Here is a 24,462-nt window from a genome sequence, read left to right as displayed (position 1 = left end):
CTTATTGCTACAAATGAGATATTGATATGTGCTGTATGATGTGTGTCACCCCAGAGCACTGCCTCGGGCATGTATATCCTACTTACTTTGTGTATTTTTTCTTTTATAGAAGCGGCAGAGGGAAAAGGCAAAAGCGGCGAAGATTTCTTTCAGAAGGTGAGCGCTTTTATTCCACTTATTGCAAATGTTGCCTTTCTGTTGCTTCCTCGTGACTCTTCTTTGAGACTGTTCCTGCTTTTGTACTTGTGTTTTTCTACAGTGTTTTTATTGCTGTTGTTGAAAATTCATGACCATCTGACTTCCAATCTCTTGCGGCGCGTTCCCAAAACCTCTCCTCGATTAACATGGGTGTCAGACATAGGATGTATTATTTTCATGTTTTTCTCCGATAACATCAGCTTCCTAAACGGCGCATCCCAGACTCCTACTTCACAAGCCAAATAACCTTTAGTATATTTTTGAAATGGCTCACTGTCCCACAAAAGAATAATGCCTGGCTATAAACATTCATCACTTCACTATTTTTTTTTTTTTCTGTTTTTTTTGGTGATTCATAACCCCTTTTTTTTATTCTACAGATGTTTTTAATTCTCGTGGTTGGATGTAATGTTAGATTTTCCCCACTAGGAGGACAAAAACCTGAGCTCCTCTTCATAGTGAACATAATAGCGTCATGTTTCTTACAGATACTAAAGTATGTCGAGCTTACAAAAGTAGAAATAATGTATTGTACTTTTTTAAATATTAAATCCTAACTTCTCACAGAATAGGGGGTTCATTTTGGCTGCACTTTTGTATCCTAATGGACACAACGCTTACAGTGTGGACCCCTATTCTCGCATTGAATTCTTAAAGGCTCCATCCTTTTAAGTTGAGAGCCTAACCATGGGGTAAGCCATTGGTTGGAATCTGTTCAGTTCACCTATCCAATGCGGCAGCAATATTTTTAACTTTACTGGAAATTTGCAGATTGCCAAATGCTGTCTTTTTCATTGCAATGGTGCAGAATTCCTGTATAAAATGGAAAATAAAACAATGATACAGTACCTGGCGCCACCACCATGGGCCTAATCTTAGGTGGTGCAGAGGGTTGCGGTCACAACCGGGTCCAAGAGGCCTAGGGGCTCCATAAGGTGCCACTTTCCCATATCAGAAGACGAGTACTATAGACCATACCTTAAAGTCGTGGGCCTGACGCGGACTTGACACTGGGGCCCAATCAGCTTCAAATTACACCATTGACCACCATTACAGAATGTGTGACTCTTTAAAGAGTGAATACGTACAAAGCAACATAAATGGGGAATAGGGGTGCTTTTTGAGCTCCCATTTTATAGGGTACAGAAGTTTAATATTGATTTTCTATTATGAGGATTGGCTATACATATCTTAAATGGGTTGTTCAAAGATTGAAAAACAAGGTTGCTTTCTTCCAAAAATCATGTCACACCTGACCATGGTTGGTGCTGTTATGCAGCTCCGCTGTATAGAAATAAGTGGAGCTTGGTTACAATAGCACACACTACCTATGGCCATTGGCAGAGCAGCCATGTTTTTCAACCACCAGCCAACCCCTTTAAGCAAGCCAAGATTCCTTTCCTGCACTCTATTCAGCCTTTTGCATTTTCTATATTTCTTATAGAAATTTTTGCATGGAAGATTTTAAGCAGTGGCTTAACTAACAGGCAGGGCCCCATATCAGACTTCTGGATGGGGCCCCCCTTAAATATGCATATTTATATGCTACAAATGTGAGTCAGTTGCACGGTATACACAGTACACATATAGAGCATAATGCAGTATATATACACATCATACATTGTGGAGACATACCGCATATATACATCACAGATCTAGCTTATATACATCACATTATATGTTATATACATATTATGTTGTACAATGTATATGTATATAATGGTGTCCATTCTATTGTCAGGTTGGATGATGGGGCCCCTTGACACTGTGGGCCCCATAGCCGCTGCTACCACTGTAGTAAAGCCCCTGATTTTAAGTATATCCCAATACCTTACAAGTTGGAACACAACATGTTGCTGACCGGCTAAGCGGACGTGGCAGAGCACCGTAGTCTGGTTTATGGCATACACTAGTGGATTGCTTTTATTGATGTTTAATGGGTTGTGCGGAAATAAAGAACATGTGCCCATTTGGCCCCACATTATCATATTGGGGGTCCCACAAGTGCTCCCCTGTCCTGTTGTGCTGCCCACCTTCGGATTACTGCAAGATGAGGTAGAACGCACAAAGCAGGTGCAATACTTTCCATTATATCTCACTTGTCTTTAGTTGCCTCACGTGTTTTTGACCCACAATAACGGATTCAAAAAAACCGATGACCTAATGGAGATGTCACCTGGGCCTTACCGATGCACTGGTCAGGTACACGAATATTTAGCACTGAGGGAACATCCTGGATCTCTTGCTGCGGGAAAGCCCCATCTCAAGGACTATATTTTTCTGGACATCCAAAATTCTATCCCTCATAGTAATTCAACAAACTGCGATACTCTACTCTAGGCCTGTTGTGTATCAATCCTATGTAGTCATGGTCCCTATAGTAACTAGTACATAACCAAAGAAAGAAATGTTAATATAATACTCTTTGTATCCATGTGTGAAGAAAGACAGAGATTTCCTGCACGTTGCCCTATTATTTTATGCTAATCTTCCTATAGTTATTGTTTATGTAACGCTCGTTTTTTTTTTTTTTTTTTCTCTTGGTCATCTGGCAGACATGGGGAGTGGATGAAATACGCTCCGCTCCGCTATATAAACAGCATGAAGCATAACCATGTTTCATGGTGATCTACTCCAAATGTAGTAACGTGTTGTACAAGAGCGGAGTGGTGGCTGGGACAGCTATCCCCATTGCTGTGCAGGAGATCAAACACGTGGCAGAAACTTAGCGAGAATTGTTAACCCGTTTTCATTTAAAGGGATACGCGCAGCAGTGGGCTGAAGTTTCCATAGGGCCTGGGACATGCTGTGTGCAGTGTATAGTCTATAGTTTATATATTGTCTCTCCATTGTATTAATTCTGCATCCTCTTAATCACAGGATCTAAAAATAAAGGAACCACCTACATACAAAGCCTTGGACCACCATTATAGCCTGCAGGTTATACCATAGAGTATAATTGATCCTTCTGTCTTGTCTGCCTGGATCAAATGTACCACCGTAGTGCCAAATATTAGTCACAGGCGCAAGTATGATGACAAAAATACTATTGGTGTCTGTTACTGATAACTAGATACAATGCCAAAAAAATTACATAAAGTGGGTCCACCAGCAGTTTTGATCATATAACACTGTAGACAGTGTTGGGCAGCTTGGTGTTATTTTACTTTTTGTGTGTTGTGTTGGTAGTGGCAGGGCTGTTTTAAAAAAAAAAAAAAAATTATGTTCCAGGATTGTAGCTGGACTCAACGCTCTGTGGAAGTCTCCTCTACTGCTGTGCATTGCGAGCCTTGCATTACATTGCTCCCCTTCCCTTCTTCATTCATATCTAAGAAGCCTACTACTGCGAGAAGGGGCAGTACAGTATTTGGTGAACAGGTATTGTGCACCAGTGTTCCAAGTCCACCTACAATCCTGAAATATAAATTCATTTTCCATAGTAATGGTTCTATTAAAACACACACAAAGGTATGGTTAAATAGATTTTCAGGGCCAATACCTAACCCTGACTGCAGCTACTGGAAGACCTTTAAGGGGGTGATTGGCGGTATTGGTCACATAGGTATTTATCTTAAACACCAATGTAGCCAATATAACAGAGATCAGATATGGAATGGTAACACAACTTTTAATATTTTCTCACTTTTCCCAACTTGGGCAATGTAAGTGCAAACTTGGAAAACTGTTTGTGGTCATGCAACAATAAGATGTTTATACCTATCCTAGGTTGTCTGTACGGCCCATTAATGGTGAATGTTACAGGAAACCTACCATGAGTAACCTACTATCAGAAGTAGATGTGATGGTAGATTCCTCCTGCCTGCTTCTGCCCTAATCTGTAATTTAATAATCCTGGAACCTAACCTAACTTGTTACAAAACTTTATTTTAGTAGTATGTAAATTAACTGCAGAGGCTACTGGGGCGTGTACTAGCCTTAGCTCCCGGAGCCCGGCCAGGCTAGTACACGCCCCAGTAGCCTCTGCAGTTCATTTACATATAACTAAAATAAAGTTTTTAACAAGTTCGGTTAGGTTCCAGGTTTATTGAGTTACAGATTAGGGCAGAGGCAGTAGGAGGAATCTACCATCACATCTACTTTTGATAGTAGATTCCCCATGGTAGGTTTCCTTCAAGTTGGTGAACCGTTGACCATAACCTCCTTAATACAAAACCAAAAATATAAGTCTCTTGTGAGATGTCTCCATCGTATTAGATGACTCCCATTATGTTGCACGCTGTATGATTTGTGATGGCGGCTCCCAGTTGGTGGAGACATCTGGCTGCAGAGTGTATACAAACCATTTAAAAGCCATACGTTACATTCTACACATTAATATCCCAAACTGTTCCATATGCTGAAGTGGCAAATAGATGAACCTTTCACATTAGCCCGGGTGTTTCTTTTATTTCATGGATGAGTGCACGGACTGTACACTAGTTCGTGCTTATTTAAATGACAAATGTAAGCAAATGGATAAGAGGGGGTAGGGGTTGTGGTGAGAATGGGTTTGCAGATACTCTCATACTAAGGAGTATATAGTAATGCTGGTAATGTGCTTTAATATTTTATGGAAAAGCCACTACTTTTTTGCGCATTGGTGTGACTTTGCCCATCAACCCTTTCTGCTTTAGTAGTCTGTATTTGGAAATAATTATTGGAAGAGCAGCCATATTAGTGGCCATGCCGTATAAAGGGGCGGATTTAAGTATGGTGTAGATCCCCCCCCCCACTCCTCTGTCATTGTTGAACAGTCCTAAAGTCATTCGGGTCACCCTGGGGTGTCGCCAGGTCAAAAGATCCGGGGCCTGTGCCCTGGATGTCCCCACCTCAGCAGGGCTATTGTCCCACTGTCCAGGCAGCTCTTGTAAACTGTGTCCCACAACATGTGTCCTACACAACCAAAGGAGAAGAGGAGGTAAGAGAAGAAGAAAGGTGAGTATTACTGTTTATTTTTAATTTTATATTGTGAAGGTGAAGCACATTCTTAGGAGTTAGGAAGGGGACATTACTGGGGAGGGCTGTGGGGGAGCTGTAGGGGACATTACTTATTTGGTGTAAGGGCTGTATTCAGAATTGGGTTATTTTTTTTAGTGGGGAGGGCTTTATTTATGGTGAGTATTAGGTGGGGGGCTTCTTTAAGTGGGCATGAAAAGAAATGCCAAAAGTATTCTAGGCAGGTAACATAGGTTCCCCACCGCATCCACCTGCCAAGGTAAAGAAAAAGTCCAACTACCAACTTATTTACTAAAAACAAAGCGGCAAATCATCGCCAAAACTATACTCTACCATAGAGAGTGCAATACGTCCTACGCTCTCATGGATTATGTAAAAAACTCCTCTCAAGCAAAGGCCACATACCTGACCACGTGATCAGAAGATCGTAATGCTATGCATCTTCAACGCACCACGCAGGCAGTGTGGACCATATTCTCCAAACATCTGGGTGTTGAGAGGTCCTTCATGCGGGCTTCACTTGTATGTATGAGGGAAAGATAAGTAGATGGTGGGGGGAAGAGGTATGACACTCTTTAGGGCATCGAGTGCAGCGGTCCCTATTTTACCCTGAGATGAGACCCTATTAAGCCCTATAGAGCCTCAACTCTGGGCACAGCCCTAGATGACTGCCACCCCGACTGGATCCTATCCCTGCCGTCGGCCCACTGACCCTGAGCTGTACAGGGTTGGGGGGTGGGGAATGGAAAAGGTGATGGGACTGCTAACACGTGGTACTCTGGTCAGAGGAATAATGGCTGTATAGTATAAACACAGTCCCCACACAGTAGAAAAGTGCACAAAGTATATGAAATATAGTGCAAAAGAAAGTATAGGGTATGTATCCCGAATTCCAATATATGCAGAGAAATTCTAGGTCAAAATCCCTACATGTTGTTTCCATTTTAGAAGTGTGGGCTCATCAGGAAAAATTATAAGTATGGTAGGGGTTTGGAATACAAATTTGGTGCAGCGACCCCCATAGGAAGCCTAAGTTCCCTGATTATGTTTGTTTGCACTGACTTTTAGTATATTGCACCGTGATGCTCATTTTTATAATTCTTTACAATAAATTTTACTATGTTTTTTTTTTCTCCCCAATATTGTGGGGTGAAGTTCTTGCTTTTTACATCACCGTAGCACAAACCCAGTCCATTGAGACGCTTTCCAGGATGTTATTCTTTGCCTCGCGCTCATTATAAAGCAATCCATGTGCAGCGCACGTTCAAGGTCATGTTACCTGACTGCGCGTATAACGTCTTGTACATTACATGCGCTGAGACACTGAAATGTTTCTCATTTTCAGCTCTGGTATTACGTTTCCTCAGGCGCTCAGGCCTTAATGGCATATTCTTTTTCTGGGCTAAACCATATTATGTTTAAAAGAAGATCGCATAGTTTGGAATATATTAGTATAATTTCCAGAGCAAAGAATTGATGATTTTGGAATGTGACAGATTTTCCATGTTCTGTTTATTCATCTTTGTAACAGAAGTAAAGGAAAAATGTTCCATTTACAGATGTTGAGAGGACATTGTAAACTGCCAGTAGACTCCCCTGGGCTGAAAATGCAGCTTTTCTGCAAGTATACTGTACTTCCATGCTATAGGCCCACGCGTTTCTGGTTTCGTAGCTGTACTGCTTCGTGGTATTCATTTACCAGCTTGTCAGTTTTAATCCATCTTGGGGAAAAAAACTCTAATTAAAATTGAATTTGTGAAAATGTTTTACCGCACACCGATTGGTCAAAAAACATTCATTGGATGGGACACAGTCTCTTGTTGAAAATTTTTTTTATAGCAAATAGTCCAGCTTTTCCCATTATAAACCACAAGATTCCAGCTTTTCTTTTTTAAAAAAGATTGGAATTGTAACCACAATATGGTTAATAAGTAGAGCAATGACAATGGGGCAGATTTACTTACCCGGTCCATTCGCGATCCAGCGGCACGTTCTCTGCGCTGGATTCGGGTCCAGCCGGGATTCATTAAGGCAGTTCCTCCGACGTCCACCAGGTGGCACTGCTGCGCTGAAGAGCATCAGAGCGCACTCAAGTTCACCGGCCTATTCCTAGTGAAGGTAAGTGCAAGCTCCGTGACACTTTTCTTTTTTTAAATGCAGCGGTTTTTCAGAATCCGTCGGGTTTTCGTTCGGCCACGCCCCCCGATTTCCGTCGAGTGCATGCCAGTGCCGATGCGGCACAATCCGATCGCGTGCGCCAAAATCCCGGGGCAATTCAGGGGAAATCGGCTCAAATTGGAAATATTCGGGAAACACGTCGGGAAAACGCGAATCGGGCCCTTAGTAAATGACCCCCAATGTGTTTATTTTCTGCCTCGTTTTTTTAAAGGGAACCTGTCAGTAGAAATTGACTTCATAAAACACTACCAGTATGTTGCCAATCCTCTGAAAACCTTCTAGATTGTGTTTTTTTTTTTTTTTTTTTTCATGGTCCAGTGTGGAGGCGTCATCCAGACAATCAACTTTGAAGTGAGATGTAAATTGGTTGTATAAAGTCAAGGAGGCGGAGATTCTAACACTGAAGTCAAGCTCTCTCGTGCTCAGAAAGCCTGCTTTACTGTAATGGATGGTCCTGCATCCAGAGACATCGCTGACCAGATCTCATGAAGTCCGATGCACGACGTCAATCACAGAGGAGGAGACGTTTAGAGCTCCGCACCTTGACTTCAGTGTTAAAAACCCTCCTCCTTGACTGTATACAACCAATTTACATTTCGCTTCAAAGTTAATTTTCTGGTGTTAGACCAAATTCACACAAACGCATGCCTGCCCATACGTCTGGCACGCTGGAGAGGAGGAGGGGTGACCTAGAGATGTACGGCCGGGAAAGATAGAATATGTTCTATGTTTTCCCTGTGTATGGAGCTACAGACGTGTGGCACTGTATCGCTCCGTGCAGCCATTGCCAGCTATGGGAGACTGCGGCCGTACATACGACATATGTCGTGTGAATGCAGCCTTACACTGTTTGACATTATACTGGTAGTAGTCTATTAGGCCAATTCCTGATGACAGGTTCCCTTTTAAAAACTTTTCTGTCCATTTGTGGCTACATATTAAAGGAAACCTGCCACTTCGAATAGGGCCTATAAGCAGCACATGCCGTGCACCAGCTCAGGGTGAGCTTGTGCCGACGATTCTCTTCGTTATGTTTTTAAACTGTTTTAAAGCGTTTTAACACTTTATTAATGTTTATATCCACTTCCTATTTAGGCGCGCGCACGGTCGCCCGCATGGTGAGCGGCCCACGGTGCGGGGAAGCTAGTTCGGATATAAACATTAATAAAGTGTTAAAACTAGTGATGAGCGAGTATACTCGTCCGAGCTTGATGCTCGGTCGAGTATTAGCATACTCGGACCGGCTCGTTGCTCGGACGAGTATTTGCCCTGCTCGATAACGAGCCTTTAATTTAAAAAAAAAAAAGTGAAGAATAGTAAAAAGATACAATTAAAACATTTAATTTAATTGTTTAATTGAAGAAAACAGTGAAAGAACACAGTGCAGAATAGATTGCAGATGTTCGGGAACATCTGCAATCTGTTCCGGAGACACGCGTGCAGAACGGTGTTCTCCGCAATAGTATTTGAAGAACAATATGTGTGAAGAACACATTACAGATGTTTGGCAACATCTGCAAGTTGTTCTCTACACATATTGTTCTTCAAATACTATTGCGGAGAACACCGTTCTGCACGCGTGTCTCCGGAACAGATTGCAGATGTTCCCGAACATCTGCAATCTGTTCTGCACTGTGTTCTTTCACTGTGCTCGTTAAGTTTATAATTTTACTGAAAAATGCTCGGGTCTCCCATTGATTTCAATGGGGCTCGTTACTCGAAACGAGCACTCGAGCATCTGGAAATGTTCGGCTCGAGTAACGAGCACCCGAGCATTTTAGTGCTCGCTCATCTCTAGTTAAAACGCTTTAAAACTGTTTTAAAACATAACGAAGAGAATCGTCGGCACCAGCTCACCCTGAGCACGGCATGTGCTGCTTAGAAGCCCTATCCGAAGTGGTAGGTTTAGCATAACTAAACTTTTAACGTAACTGAACAGTGGGGAGGGGGAGTGAGTACTTTTTATTGTACCTGTTTTTGATGACCGGGTCACACACTTACCTGCAGTTTATTGTATGTTGTTTGGTCCATCCCTTTTTTGTGACGGTGATCTCGGCACAGGTGGATAGTTATTTCTTATTACAGTGATACGTTGTCTACACTTTTGAACTAAAATGGCACAAAGAGCAAAGCTACATACAGTAGCTCTGAGTGTGCTATATGCAGGATTAACCAAGCATATTGACGTTACAAAAGGACCATCTGTTCTTTATATTTTTATTCCTCTATTTTTATTAAACCCCATATGATTTTTTTGCCTTTTTAAAACGATCAAAATGCATTTTCTCTGGGACTGCTGAAGATGGCACTTGTGAGACATTGTGCTGTACAATCAGCAAACTGTTCCCTATAACGTGTATAATAAGTGATCTTTCAAACACTGTTCAACCCGTTCAAGCAGAAGAGGCTGCAAGTGTGTTTTTTAATAGGTATTTTACCCATTAAATGAAGGCACATACAATGATTAGCTGGCAAGACTGAATTCCCCCCAAATTTGTGAATTTTAATCATGCCATGAGGCAAACCACATTAAAGGGAACCTGTCACCAGGGACCTTATTTTTCACTAAAGACAGATGGTAAAAGCCCATCACAGCTGCAGTGCACATCTGCCTCTCTGCCTTTTCTAAGCATTTGCATTACAATATAATTGTGTGTTATAACTTACTCTTGCATCCTGACAAAATCCTGGGGTAGTCACAGGGGTTGGTCTTTGGTTTGGATGTATTTGAAAAAAACATGTGACTTGTCTGTACTGCAGGTTGCCTTCATCTTTGTGCTCCTGTACAGCTCCTCCCACCGATAGCAGCTCACCACGCTGTGCACCCCTCCGAGGAGCTGTACAGGAGCACAAAGGTGGGGGCGAGGAGTGAGAAGCACAGACAAGGCACATCTTGTTTTTTAAAATGCATCAAAACCAAAGGCCAACCCCTGTGACTACCCCAGGATTCTTTCAGGGTGCAAGGTAAGTTATAACACACAATTATATTGTAATGCAAATGCTTAGAAAAGCAGAGAGGCAGATTTGCACTGCAGATGTGATGGGCCTTTGCAACCTGTCTTTAATGAAAATTAGGTCCCTGGTGAAAATGGAAAAGGTTGCTAAGGATTGCTAAATGACCTGGTCCCATGGACAGGCAGGCTGCCCACAAATGCATACATTTGGGGACTATTACTTTACCTTTTAGGAGAAGCGCTGCCAGCAGCAATATGGGTAATTCTGGAAAATGTAGATGGTTGATGAAAAAAGACCTATAGCAAACCTTAGTTAATACGTCCCCTTTAAAAAACACGTAACTATAAGGGTATTCATGGAGGAGCACAACAAATAAAGTTGCTGTTTTCCAAAAGAAATGACTGTCCTGTAGATTGGACAGGACCTCTTTTGTTATACATGTTCTATGGGACAAAAGTGTAACATTTTGGAATAAATGCAAAATTTTATTTTTGGAGGAACTAAAATTCTAAAAGAGCCTACCCAAAATTTGATATCAGGAGGAATTTGATGAGAGTCCATAGAGATCATAATGTTGTACATGCCTAACCCTGGCCGTCTCCGACCCGTGGGGGCTATGGCAGATCAGTCTGCTATGCAATGTGACTCTCTCGATTTCCTGCCTAGACTGTAAAGATTCAGATCTTTGTCATAAAAGGATGAGAAGTGCTCCGCGCTGTTACCACCCAATCTCCAGGAGGTTTTAATCGAATTCTCTTTAGAAGTTGTATTAGTTACTGGGAATACATTTGCCATTGAATGACTCACGTTTGGCTTAGAAACTTTTGCTAACAAGCGCACCAGCTGAAACACTTCAGAACTTTTTCAGAAGTTCTCTATAAATGTCATATCAATGTGTGCATTTTTAAAATAATTGTTGCCTTTATTGTAGTCTATTTTAGGAATAGCAAATATTTATTCCTTACATAATTATCTGAGATGTTCGATCAACCATATGTTACCCTTAGGACTTTTCACTGTGTATTTGTTATAAATCCCTGTCCAGTGGAAGAGGAGGTTTACAAATGAGTTAACGATGTAGATATAATGATTTTATAGTAATGGTTATTTTCAGGCTGTTTTTACTTTGTCGCAGAAATACCTAGGATCTAGAGAGAATCCTGTTTTAAACTACCAATTTCTGAGTGATTCTAAGTGCCAGGCATGAAAAGTTATAGCCCTCTGATGTGTGCCCCCCCCCCCCCCCCATCAACTTCTTAGCCATTTTTAGCTCAATTTTGGAAAGGGTTAACATGAACGGATGTTTATATTATTGACCCTCTTCATCCCATAACAATCAGAGCACAGTTGCTTTCTGATATGTATGTACAGGCAGTCCCCGGGTTACATACAAGATAGGGTCTGGAGGTTTGTTCTTAAGTTGAATTTGTATGTAAGTCGAAACTGTATATTTTATAATGGAAGTTCTAGAAAAAAAATTTTCTTTTGCCCCAGTGACAATTGGAGTTTCAAAATTTTTGGTGTAATTGGACCAAGAATTATCAATAAAGCTTCATTACAGACACATTACAGCTGATCATTGCAGTCTGGGACTATAGTAACATCCAGAGAGCTTCACCAGAGGTCACAGTGGGCAGAGGGGTCTGTCTGTAACTATGGGTTGTCTGTAAGTCGGGTGTCCTTAAGTAGGGGACCGCCTGTATGTATGTATATATGTGTGTGTATGTATTGAGAGGATGAACATTCAAGCCTCTTCAGCTACTACATATTAACACCAAAATCCAGAGCTATGGATTGAAAATGAAATTCTTATGGACGGCGGAAGGTCCCATTATTGCGCTGCTAATATTGGCACACATATTACACCCATCTAAAAGTGACCTTTGTTATCTCATTAGCTTGTTTTATGGATATATGCTTTTTTGTTTGGGTTACTATTTTGTGTGAAGCACAGTGCAATTTTCAGCAAAAACAGTTTTTGCACCCTGCAGATTTAGCATTCACTTTGCTACATATTCTGGACACATGTGGGAGGTATAAACCTATATACAAAAAAGACATGCAAGACTTGCAAAGTTTTGTTGAAAGATTCATTTACAAATGTATTTCATATTTTTGCATAAAGAGGACAAAAGTTTAAAAACGTGGGAGTTTGCGTACATTTTTTAGGTTTGTACACATTTTTGTGAAAGTTTTGAATTCCCATGTAATTTTTTAATTTTATCACCGCTTCCTGCAAAGTTGCATGAAGGTGGTTGTGTCTATTAATTTAAAGTTTCTGAAAAACAAAGACTGACAGTATAGGAGCTTTTTATTTTTTTATACTATATTCAATCACTATATTTTGCAGGTAGTGACGGTCTTAAGATTTTAGCTGAAAAGCAAGTAAGTTTTTCAGGAAGGGACAAGAAAAACATTGCCTCTTTTGTTACCTTGTAAGACAGCCCCCTTAACGTCAAACATGACTTTCAGGAAGCCTAATGTGAAAGTCAAGTTTGATGTTAATGGGGCTGCCTTACTAGATAACAAGAGGCAATGCTTTCCCATTCTGGAAAATTTATTTGCACATTTCCCAGAAACTCCCAGTGTAGCATCAATGACTAGAAATCTCCACACACCTGCAAGGTGGCCTTAATTGGCAAAGTCTCCATAAGGAGAACTCGAGCTTCACGACCAAAGTTGAAAAGCAGATTTCAGTTTTGGTGCTTTTATGTTAATTTATTAATTTATATATATATGAGGCATCTGAACTCTACACATGTTCATTTATTACCTTTTAAGAGGTGCAAATCAAATTATTTTCTTTTGGGGCACATTTTTTACCATTCAATGCATTGATTTAAAACAACTAAATTTATTTAGTCTGGAAAAGAGACGACTACGAGGGGAAATTATTAATCTATTTAAATATATGAATGGTCCATACAAAAAATATGGTGGTAAATTGTTTCAAATTAAATTGAATCAAAAGACGAGGGGACACTGTCTCCGTCTGGAGAAAACAAGGTGACAGGGCTTTTATTACTATGAGAACTGTCAATCTATGGAATAGCCTGCCTCAGGCGCTAGTCACAGCAGGGACAGCAGAGAGCTTCTGGAAGGGTCTATATGCCTTTTTACACCTAAATAGCATTGCTGGTTATGTTATATAGAATTGTTTCCCCTAAATTCCTTCCTCATCCAATCCCTACCCTTCCTTGGTTGAACTTGATGGATATGTCTCTTTTCAACTGTATAAACTATGATCCTATGATACTTTAAATCAAAATTGCATGAAGGTGCCAGTCTATAAACTCCCTTTTGAAGATGGGGCAAGTGTCTGCTTTCAGAAAATATGATTTGTTGTAGTTTTTAGTAGAATTATTTATGCTATAATTTAGATTTTTATTTGTACATGTCAAAATTGTTAAAATTTCTCTCGCCAATAGTACAACAAAATTGTCAGAAATCCCTGGCGTGGCAAAGGCTTATGAGTGATGTTAACCTCAGTGTAACCAACATAAACCCAATGGGAATATTAGAATCCTTGAGGAAAGGTGTAACTACATTCCATTTCATTACATTGCATTCTGTGGGCACGGATTGGATTATTCTGTATATGGACATGATTGCCAATTTTTTTCACAAACTAGAACATGGCAAAGATGCAAACTAAGCAAAGTTTTCTCAGGTCGGGCATACTGCATTTCCTTATGGTAGAACTGTACCAGTATGTAGTGTATGTTCCAGTTACAAGACAAATACTGGTAACAGCCCAGCAGTCTGTGCCATACTCTCACAGGGAAGGGTAGAGCTACGAAATGTCAAACTCTGATTGTTGAGTGGTTTCTAGGTGCCGAGTCCATTGTAAGGTGCCATGGGATCGATATGGGACCTCCGTGCAAAGGGTCTCAATGAATTTTATTTAAACAAGAGATGGACTTGTTCCGATTTCTTCCTGGTCATATTTTATTACCGTATTTCACATGAATGTCTTGGGACAGTTGTCATTGGAAAAGTCCTATAGGTCACAAGCTTTTAAAGAGGAATTTCCAACCAAACGTTAATAATTGTCATATTGGTAACGTGTTTCCTACTAATATAGCAGTTTTCAAAGCATTTAATTAACCCCTACAGGATGCAGCTAGTGTTATCCTCCAAGCTGGTGTCCCTTTGTTTGCGGCCTGGAAACGGCACATGAGCAATCGTGTGCATGAGGCCTAATACTGTTTGAGGGGGAAAAACTGTAATTCTGCGCTATTTTTTAATTTTTTTTCACTAATTTTTCTTGCCATTCACAATGTGATGTAAATAGCATATTGCCTATATAGTACATGGTTTCATTGTTTAGTACGGTTGAAAAAAGACATGTCCATCAAGTTCAACAAAGGAGTGTAAGGGAACACAATTCTATATTGTAACATCGTTAATGTTATTTTGATTAAAAGGCATCTAGACCCTTCTTGAAGCGCTCTGCTGTCCCTGCTGTGACCAGCGCCTGAGGCAGGCTATTCCACAGATTCAGTATAAGGATAAACGGGAAACACAGAGGACGGCGCCTTGGGTGATGACATTTATCAACAGTGCTCCAAGAATAATAACCAGTATGCGCTCACCTGATAGGTTCTTGGTACAAAGCATAAGTCCCAACCCGGGGTCCAATGATGGGGAATAGGTGGACTTAGACTAGCTCACTACAAGCGATCAAAGCAGCATCCAAGGCTCAAAGGACAGAAACGCCTGTGGCATAGGTATATATCAAAGACAGAAAAAAACCGAGCACTGATGGAGCGCTATAGGTGCAACCAAGAGAGAGCCAAACTTGTGTCTAAAAGGTACTATTTATTTCTTTAAAATGTATAAAAAATGAAATAAAACATATCAAAAACTTCATTACAATGTAGTTGCATATATTAGTCCTATTAACGCGTTTTGGGTCGTAGACCCTTTCTCAAAATATTGTCCATATTTTTTCTTCCCGTTCTGGTAGGAGCTGCAACACTCTGCAGTAATTTGGTCGAAGTTATGTGTCCATAAAAAAGTTTTAATTGAAGGGTAAAATACAACGCGTTTCGGGTCCGGGCTTGAGCCTTCATCATCTGAAATTACATACAATTCTAAAAGGTACATCAAACATTTTTTTATACATAAAAAAACTCTACGTCGTTGATGATGTGAATCTTGTATGACGTGTTGGGAAAACTGATAAAGATTGATTGCAAAAGAAAAAAAGAAGATAAAAGAAAAAAATGGAGCAGTAATATATGTATATATAGACTATCGGGACATTGTTAAAGTGGAGCTTAATGATTTTGTGTCTCTGGAGAGGAATCGTGCTTGTGGAGAGCACGGAGGATTTATTATCTCAGCGGAGTGATTTGTTGATGTACATATATTACTGCTCCATTTTTTTTTTTTTTTTTATATTCTTCTTTTATTTCTTTTGCAATCAATCTTTATCAGTTTTACCGACATGTCATATCACGTACCTTTTTAGAATTGTATGTAATTTCACCTGAAGAAGGCTCCAGCCCGCAGCCGAAACGCGTTGTTTTTTACCCTTCAATTTAAAACTTTTTTATGGACACATAACTTTGACCAAATTACTGAGTGGGGCAGCGCCTACCAGAATGGGAAGATACCTTGTGGATCTTCACATTTCTGGTCAATGTACACCATATATTGACTTATTTTTTGTGAGGTGAGATACATTTTTCCCGTAGGATCATTTTGGGCAACATGGGACATGCTGATCACCGGTAATTCTTGTGGGGTTTTTTTTGGAAGGGGTGATGAGAACAATGACCATGGCCGTTGAACATCCTTGCAAAACATAACTTTATTTCTGCTACAATTCCCTCCCTGGATTTTGTATGTTTTAATGATTTTGTATGCATGGCTACTAGAGAGAACACAAGTTAATAGCAAAAGATGGTGCAATTTAGGGTTTATAAATGTCCGACCCTCCAGAGCTCTATAGGGATGGTGTTGTGTAGACGAAAGCCAAGAAAATTTATATTACATGGCATGGAGCAGAATTCATAAAATGTGAGGAATTCATAGAAAAGTGGGAAATATTACTGTGTGTAAATAAAACTGTGGATATTCTGTATACTGCTATAACTGTGCACGTAGTAAACCGCATCCATCATTTTTTTTCTTCCGCTTTGATCATGTCCCAAGTAATTTCATGCAAAGCAAAAACGGATTTGTTTACACGTCCCTTGCAAATGTGGAGATGTTGATGGAGTGTCTGCCTTTTTATGCAACAGATTCACGTCTACAATGCATCTATTAGTACCAAAGATAATAAACGTAATTCTAAATTATATATCAAGACATGAAGGGCGGTTTATTTCTTAATGTTTCTGGACGTTAAAACTTGGATAATTTTTTAACCTTTAACAAAGTTTAACATCTTTTTTTTTTTTTTTTTTTTTTGTATACGCTCCCGATGTATACGCTGAGCATATAGATTTGGATGTACTGGCAGATGGAGGCATACTTGTTGCGTCCGTCTGACTAGTATACATTGCATATGCTAAAAAAAGGCAGTATGGAAAGACGTAGCAAGATGCGCATTTCGATCCCTGTCCCTCCTGCTGATTGACATATGTGCGTATACACCGTATTGCATCCCTTCTCCAGGCTCGCTGAGCGGATAAGTTGCTCAGTAGGAGGGGGGACCCAGTGATGTCGCTGTCCATATAAGGACATTGACATCACTGGGGAACCCCCCCATAAATCGACAGCAGCCAACCGCCAGCTACTGCCGTTGCGCACTCACTCCGCATTTACCGAATGTAAGGGTTTCCAGACGTCATATCCTACTTTACAAGCAGGGTTACTACGTCTGTACTATATGTTATAAGGACACGTCGGAATCCTCCCAACATGTTCTTGCAACGTATTGGCACAAAAGGAGATGTGATCCCCGCCTATGATGTGTGTGTGTGTGTGTGTGTGTGTGTGTGTGTGTGTGTATATATATATATGTATATGTGTATGTATATAATTTTATACCATCTTATCTTTTTTATTCACACGTAGCCTTCTACAGGCCATAGGTTTAAGTTCACACTTGCTTTGGAGCTTCTGTTGTTCTGATCTGGTATAGTATACACCGTTGGTGTCCCATAGAAGATATTGACTATAATGACGTCTATTATTTAACCTGACAAAAAGTCAATCTGTGGATCCAATGCAGATATGAATATGGCCAAACATATAGACAAATGTTTTGCTGCCTTGAGGTACCTGTGTCTACTGCTCTGTATGTATCCATTTTTAGTGCTAGGCCTCTGCCAAAAGCCGATTATGGCTATGCTTGTGTGCCATGTTGAGGCCTTTCTTTGTAGGTTTGGTTCTGATTCATTTGTTTTTAGAAGCATTAAGATGTTTAAATAAAAGATGCATGAGGTGTCTGTGTCATGCTGCGTTGGAAAGCCCCTTTGATTTCTCCACCCTTCTCTTTGATCTAGATTTCCTTTTCGTAGATTTTATTATTCTACTGGAACTGAAGCCAGGGGGTCCGCGCCAATCGTGATATTTGTGTTGGTACTACCTGCCTTTCTGCATGCTAGGGGGCCAGAACTTGCCGATTTAGGTCACTGTGAGAAAGCCAGCTGTGCCGTTTGCTGTTCGTCTGACCCATTGCGTAATTTTCTAAAATCTTTGAAAGTCCTAGACTTGGCTTCTGTTGAAGTTTGGGGTGTTGATTTTTCTTTGATACCATGTTGTGGAAAAAAAAGGGGCAAAGTGCCCTCTTCACAAACACATGACTGATTTTGCCTAAATTCAAATTCAATTTGTCTTAAAAATCTTACTTGGAAAATGTGATTCTGCTTATGCCAAAGTTGTGTTTTCTGCTGTGGCCAATAACTGTGGCACTTAACATCTCTGTAAACATTAGGACTTAATTGAGTGTTGAGTAAATTGGGTTACACATTACATCAATTTCAGATTTTTATGTTATGAAGTAAACTACTGTATATATTTAATTATTTCAACCAACTAAAGGGATATTCCCATCTGTTAAAGGAATTGCACATACCCCTTAGCACAACCCTTTTTTAGGTAATTGGGGTTAGCTGCAGTTTCTTCACATTTCTTCTATTGAGAACTTAAAGGGGTTGGCCACTTTCAGTAAATACTTGATATTATTTGTGCTGAAAGTGAACATGCCCTTTAACAGACAGTTTTAAATTGGCTCTACAGAACTTTTAGTATTTATCTGTGGAGCTCCCAAAGATTGAACCACCACCAATTATAAAAGCTGATGAACTATGGAAATCCTAGTGATGTTCCATTACTTACAGGAGTACTTAAAGGAGTGAGACCAATATAGGCAGAGTGGGTAATATATACAGTGGAACCTTGGATTCTGAGCACAATTCTTTACAGGAACATGCTTGTATACTAAAGCAAGTCTTCCCCTAGGAAATCAGTGAAATGAAGATGATTTGTTCCACACCCCCAAAATATTTAGTTATGTTTAGTTATGATGCTATGCATCTGCATCTTCTTACAGACCTGCGTTTTAAAGGAGTTTTTCCAATGAAACAACTCGGTGAGACCCTCACAGATAACAGGGGTTCCAATGTGTTCCTTTCGGAACCCGCCGCGCTTTCTGAGAAGAACGGAGAATCCGTTTGTGCATGGCCGGGCTGCCCCATGCTTAATCGGCTCCATAGAGATATACGTGGCGGCCCAGCCTTTCGCGTCTGGCTACATCTGATCCCCCATTCTCGTGATCTGTGGGGGGGAGGGGGTCTCGTAACTGAAATGTCCACCGATCAGTACAGAATTTCCACAGAATTTGTCCTAACTTGTTTTGTGGGAAAACCCCTTTATGGCAGCTGTGTGTTTGAGGAGTTTAAAGAATAGAAAGGGGTTGTACCAAAAATTAAACGGGATGGCTGTGTCTGATTGTTGAGGTAAGACAATTGATGAGCTTGAACTATTTGGTTTACTGCTATTGCCATTACTACTTCACAAGTTGTATGTATATAGTGGCTATAATTTAATATTTGCTTCCTCTCTACCATCATTGCAAAATAAGTGAAATTCCATAAATGATAACAAATGAAATCCAATGTGTGATGGTAACGTTCTATGCATGTTCTATCAGAAACACATTGGCATTCTGGCAGGTTTTTGGACATGTAAATTCCATTCCAGGAATGGAATTGTTGCTAAGCAAAGATAAGTACATCAAACTATTAGTTTTCTGGAAGAGGAATTGGTCTCTAGCCCACAGTCTTGCTGGTAGGACATCTGGAGAGCAGTGGTGGTGGTGGTCTGTGTGAGTCCTAGAGCTTCACTCCTATAAATACTCTACTTGTTTGCTCTGCAGCATGAAGGGGCCAGAGATTTTCATCCCTTCTGTCTGATGGACATTATTCAGAACTTCAGCTGTAGTTTTCAGCATCAACAGGATTTGGGTGGCCTGGAAGCCATGACAAAAGACCTTCATTGTATCTTCCAGCCCCTTAATAAAAGTCCATAGCAATGTGTCCGTTGTACAGATCATTTCTTACTTTGCTCATTTTCATGTGTTATGTCAGACTTTGTTGAGACAGTCTAGTATTTACATGATTATATGTAAAAGTAATGGGTCCATGATAAATATTTAAATGTTTTGTTGGGTTTCGTTGTTTTGTTGTCCAGTTGCCACTACTTTACCTATGGTGGGCTTTACTAGTAGGGTGTAATAATACCTATTACTTCATATTGACTCGCAAGAGAAACGGGGCTGTAGAAGAGTGGACCTAATAAACATGGACATAGCAGAGATTAAGTGGTTGTCCATTTTCAGCCAAAAATTCAGATTTTTTTTTTTGTGTAATGAAAAACTACACTATTTTCCAATAAACATTCTGGGGGGACTTGGGCCTTTTGATGTATCTGGTAGGCGGCGATGCTGGTGACCAAAGCTACGCCAGGTCAGACCTGTTTATAGTATTGCGTAAAAACCAGCAAACCATGCGCGTCCCCTCTACTAGCTGACGTGCCCCTCTAGGCCCCATCCACACCCACCTGGTGTGGAGGTTGCGAATTTCCAATTACTCCTTTGCATCTACAACAGCAAATTGGTGTAGAAGCAGGGGTACATCTTGTCCACTGTATCAATTCTTCACTGTTTTCCAGATCTCTTCTTGCTGAAATAAACAGGAAGCTTCATTTGTTTATTTCCTGTGGATAAAGCTTGTTCCTGGTCGTTTGATGTCACAGGTGCATGGCTCTTATTATTACACAGCTCTGATTACTGTATCAAGTCGTGCACCTGTGTGACATCACATGACCACGGACCGGTTTCTATCCACAGGAAGTAAACAATGAAGCTTCCTGTAGAAGAATTGAAGGAGAGCAACAGAGATCTAAAAACACTGAGGAATTGATACTGAAATGTTACTGTTATTATAACTTTTAATTACACAAACAATGTCAATTATTTGCTTAAAGTGGAAGACACATTTAATTATGCTCATCAAAAATGGAATCAATGCTTAAAAAATGCTACACGGAAACCTTTAGGATGGACATGCTGCTATGGTTATAGGTGCATGTCCATCAAAGAGCTGAAGGAGGTGCGTCTTCGATTACCGCTAGGTAAGTGGGTACAAGAGTAGGGCAGCCGGAAGAAAGGACATGTCTGTACATCATATCACAGCAACTTCTGTCTGTTATTGTACGATGAAAAATTCTTATTTTCTGAGTGGCTCCTAACTTGGCCGTAGAATGATCAGCACATGAATTTAATGAGTGATTGAGGTTTGTCTGCTGGTAAAATGTTCAGACATCTCTATAGGTAACTTGGTGGCAGTTAAGAACATTAAGAATCCCCATCTACTGGTGTATCCAGCAGTGCTGATTCATTGTGTTGGCTCTGTTCCTTGCTAGAAAGTTTGAGTAGAATTATTTTAGGTATTTAGATTTGTATGTATAGCTAGTTCTATCTATACATAGAAAATGTACATAGAAAATCAAAATAATCGAGCGCCTTATGTTTTGCTCTGCAGACCTGACCTTGGGCATGGAGACTCCCTAGTACTGTGTATGTGGTGGCCATATCAAGTTGGTTCCGGCTACATAGTATTACCTTGGCCACTTGCCCCATAGTAACATAGGCCACTTGTAACTTAGAGTAGGAAATATTGTCCCACTGCAACATTATCTAAAAGTGAGGCCGAGTGAGGAACAAGCTATCCAGATGGGCTAGTTTTCCAAAGGACCTAATATACAAAAGTCGATAAGTCTATTGATAGTTTCTCTACTCTGTAAATCAATTTAAATCTTCAGTTGGATGCAGTATAAGGTCTCAGAGTTAGAAAAGTAGAAATCTTTTTTTTTCAGGATCAAGGCAACAAATCCTTCAACATCTTTCACACGGGACTTCTCCTGTGTTAACAAGTGAAGACCAACGATTCGGGATGTATCAAGAGGAAACTAGCTGGATAAACATGGAAATAGAGGAGATTTATCATACACCAGTGTATGATGAAATCCCTGCCCCTCTGGTGCCACCAGATACATCAATAGGCTCCTGTCTTTTGTAAAAGATGGCCGCCCCTTTCCCCTGGCGGCTGAGCTCCCTCTTAGTGAGCGATTTGGGACACTAAACCACCGGCCCATAAGGCCCTGACAGGTTCCCTTTAAAGTATCCTGGAGGTGTGACGTATTATGATATCTGCTGGATACATCGGCTCAGATATCCTTATTTCTGTTATTATTGGTCAGCATGAAATGTTTTGCCTCGATTCCCATTTTTCCTCCGGTTTCATTATGTCAATACCGTTTCTCCTTGTCCTGATGGCCCCCTGTGTGTCCATTTTTATGTGCAGCAATAAAATGACTTCACTAATGTTCCTAAGTATTTAATTTGTTTATTTTGTGCATTTGCTACACATCCTACTGTTTAATAAGTTGGGTTTTCTCTTTGTATTGGGATCTATTTCTCAGCTTAAGCTTGGTAGAGAATATTTCCGAGAGCTGAAATGACTTTGCGCTCTACTCTGTGGACTGTATAATGCAACCCTTCTTATGGCAATCAGTAACCTAGATATTAACTTGTGTCCTTTTTCTGCATGAACACGTGCCCATGTGTTTTTTTTTTCTTTTTTTCCTTCTATTTTTGGATTTAATTTTATGGCACTTTATCAGATGCTGTGAATAACAATCTACTAAGTCTTGAGACATACCGTATAATGCTAAAATGTACACATTTTGCACAGTAAAAATGACGAAAATTTGTGGTCATATATACGCCCCCCCCCCCCCATACATTTGTGTGAATGCGGTCTTACTTAGATCCGGGCACCATGACACTGGTAATCTTCTTATACTTGTTATCCATGGCTTCTTTGTAAAATAAACCTTAATAATTATACTAATAATCCTGAGGGGCTCCGGCTCCCACAGTGTTGCAGCATCACAGGCTGGTACAATGAGCAGAACATGTTTCACCCTCTTCCTGCTCTCTCCCTCCTCCCTCCGCCTGTGTTATCTAGTGGCAGCAGGAAGTGCTGGGGAAGAGGAGACGCGTTCTGCTCAGCGTAACAGGAAGTGAAACATATCACTCTGGAAACACCCACCAGAGCCCCTCTTGGGCTCATTAGCATAATTGTTTTAAGTATATTTTGGAAGGAAGGAAGCCATCGGAAACAAATGTAAAATAAGTTTACCATAGTCACAGTGCCTGGATCTATGAGAAAAAGGTCCCTGATTTATAATGGATTTTAGTGGTAGATGTTCTTTAGATAAGCAATAGTAGTTATTTGGGCATTGTTTAATCTGCACAGTGAAACTATAAAGAAAAAACAAAGGGGCAAAATAGAAAGCATTTCGTGATTTAAATCAATTATGTATATTGTACTTTTGGTAATTAGTTTTGTTACTATTGAAGACTACTAGAGCAGGCACGGACCCAACTTCTTCTTGAACCAGCTGTCCTAAATACCGACTCGATCAGTGTGGGGTCTGGCCCACCATCAGACATTGATGGCTTATCCTGCTGATATGGTTGGCCCATTATCAATTGGATGTTGATGGCTTATGCTTCAGATAGGGGTTGGCCCTCAGATAGGCCCTTAACTCTAATGCAACCCCTTTTTGAAGAGATGCCTACATAAAATAGGGGAACCTCCTCTCTAACTCAACTTAAATGCTCATTGTTGCTGTTGATGGAAAACTATTTGAATTCTAAAAACGCATCGCAAATATCTAAAACTGTACCCATAATTCTATAGAAAAGCACAAGCAACTGTCTGAAAGTTGTGTTTTGTTGGTATTATCACACATGCATTGTATTTGTGCAATCCACAGTTTGAAACTGTACATTTTTAAAAATCCTTTTTACAGATTTTTTCCCCCTTTTTTTTATCAAGCAAGTGAAATGGTTTGGCTTCTCTGTGCTGGAGTGAAGGATGCATCACATTTTATCAGCGGTTCCTCTAAGTGCCTGGCTGACAGGTTCTTGGTACCGGCTCACTACACCTTGTAAATTTCTTAGACTTGTAACTCCTTAGAAGCCTTTTTGGCTTATATTGTTCATTGTGATCTGCAACATGACTGTTGTGTAATATACCAACATTTTTTCCATTTTGAGGCTTTGAGGAGTGTGGTGTTTTTTGACTGCATCCAAATAAAATAATCTTAAATCTTAAACGTGCATTTAATCATACAATATCACTTTTTTGACGCAAAGTTGATAAACTGGCAAATTGGTTCTACTGTTTTGGTTTTTAATATCGTAATTGTTGAAAATGAGACACAAGGTATGTGGAAACTTCAAGTTCTGTTGGATATGTAAATTGAAATTTAAGAGGTGGCCATATTTGAGGCCCTTTTTACAACATCTTGTTACTGCTCGCACAGTAAAGAATCTTCATCTATGATAGAAGCCCCTCTCCTCTAGGTGTAGAGGATGCCCCTGTCTATTGTGATGGTAGAACCTCCTCTCCTCTAGGTGTAGAGGATGCCCCCTGTCTATGGTGATGGTAGAACCGCCTCTCGTCTAGGTGTAGGGGATGTCCCCTGTCTATGGCGATGGTAGAACCTCCTCTCCTCTAGGTGTAGAGGATGCCCCCTGTCTATGGCGATGGTAGAACCTCCTCTCCTCTAGGTGTAGAGGATGCCCGTGTCTGTGGTGATGGTAGAACCTCCTCTTCTCTAGATGTAGAGGATGCCCCCTGTCTA

General features: G+C 40.4%; 1 protein-coding gene across 7 annotated transcripts in view; it reads left to right on the top strand.

The window, feature by feature from the left end:
- The window catches only part of BICC1 (BicC family RNA binding protein 1), a 172,233-nt gene that overhangs the window by 75,776 nt on the left and 71,995 nt on the right, over positions 1-24,462 (top strand). For all 7 annotated transcript variants that reach the window (XM_072129721.1, XM_072129720.1, XM_072129723.1 and 4 more), the window contains exon 2: positions 110-156. In XM_072129721.1, coding sequence (XP_071985822.1) covers positions 110-156 — 47 coding nt within the window. The remainder of the gene's footprint in view (positions 1-109; positions 157-24,462) is intronic.

Source organism: Engystomops pustulosus, chromosome 11 (assembly GCF_040894005.1).
Source record: "Engystomops pustulosus chromosome 11, aEngPut4.maternal, whole genome shotgun sequence".
Taxonomy (NCBI): domain Eukaryota; kingdom Metazoa; phylum Chordata; class Amphibia; order Anura; family Leptodactylidae; genus Engystomops; species Engystomops pustulosus.
Note: the sequence above shows the minus strand (reverse complement) of the source record. Positions and strands in the feature narration are given on the sequence as shown.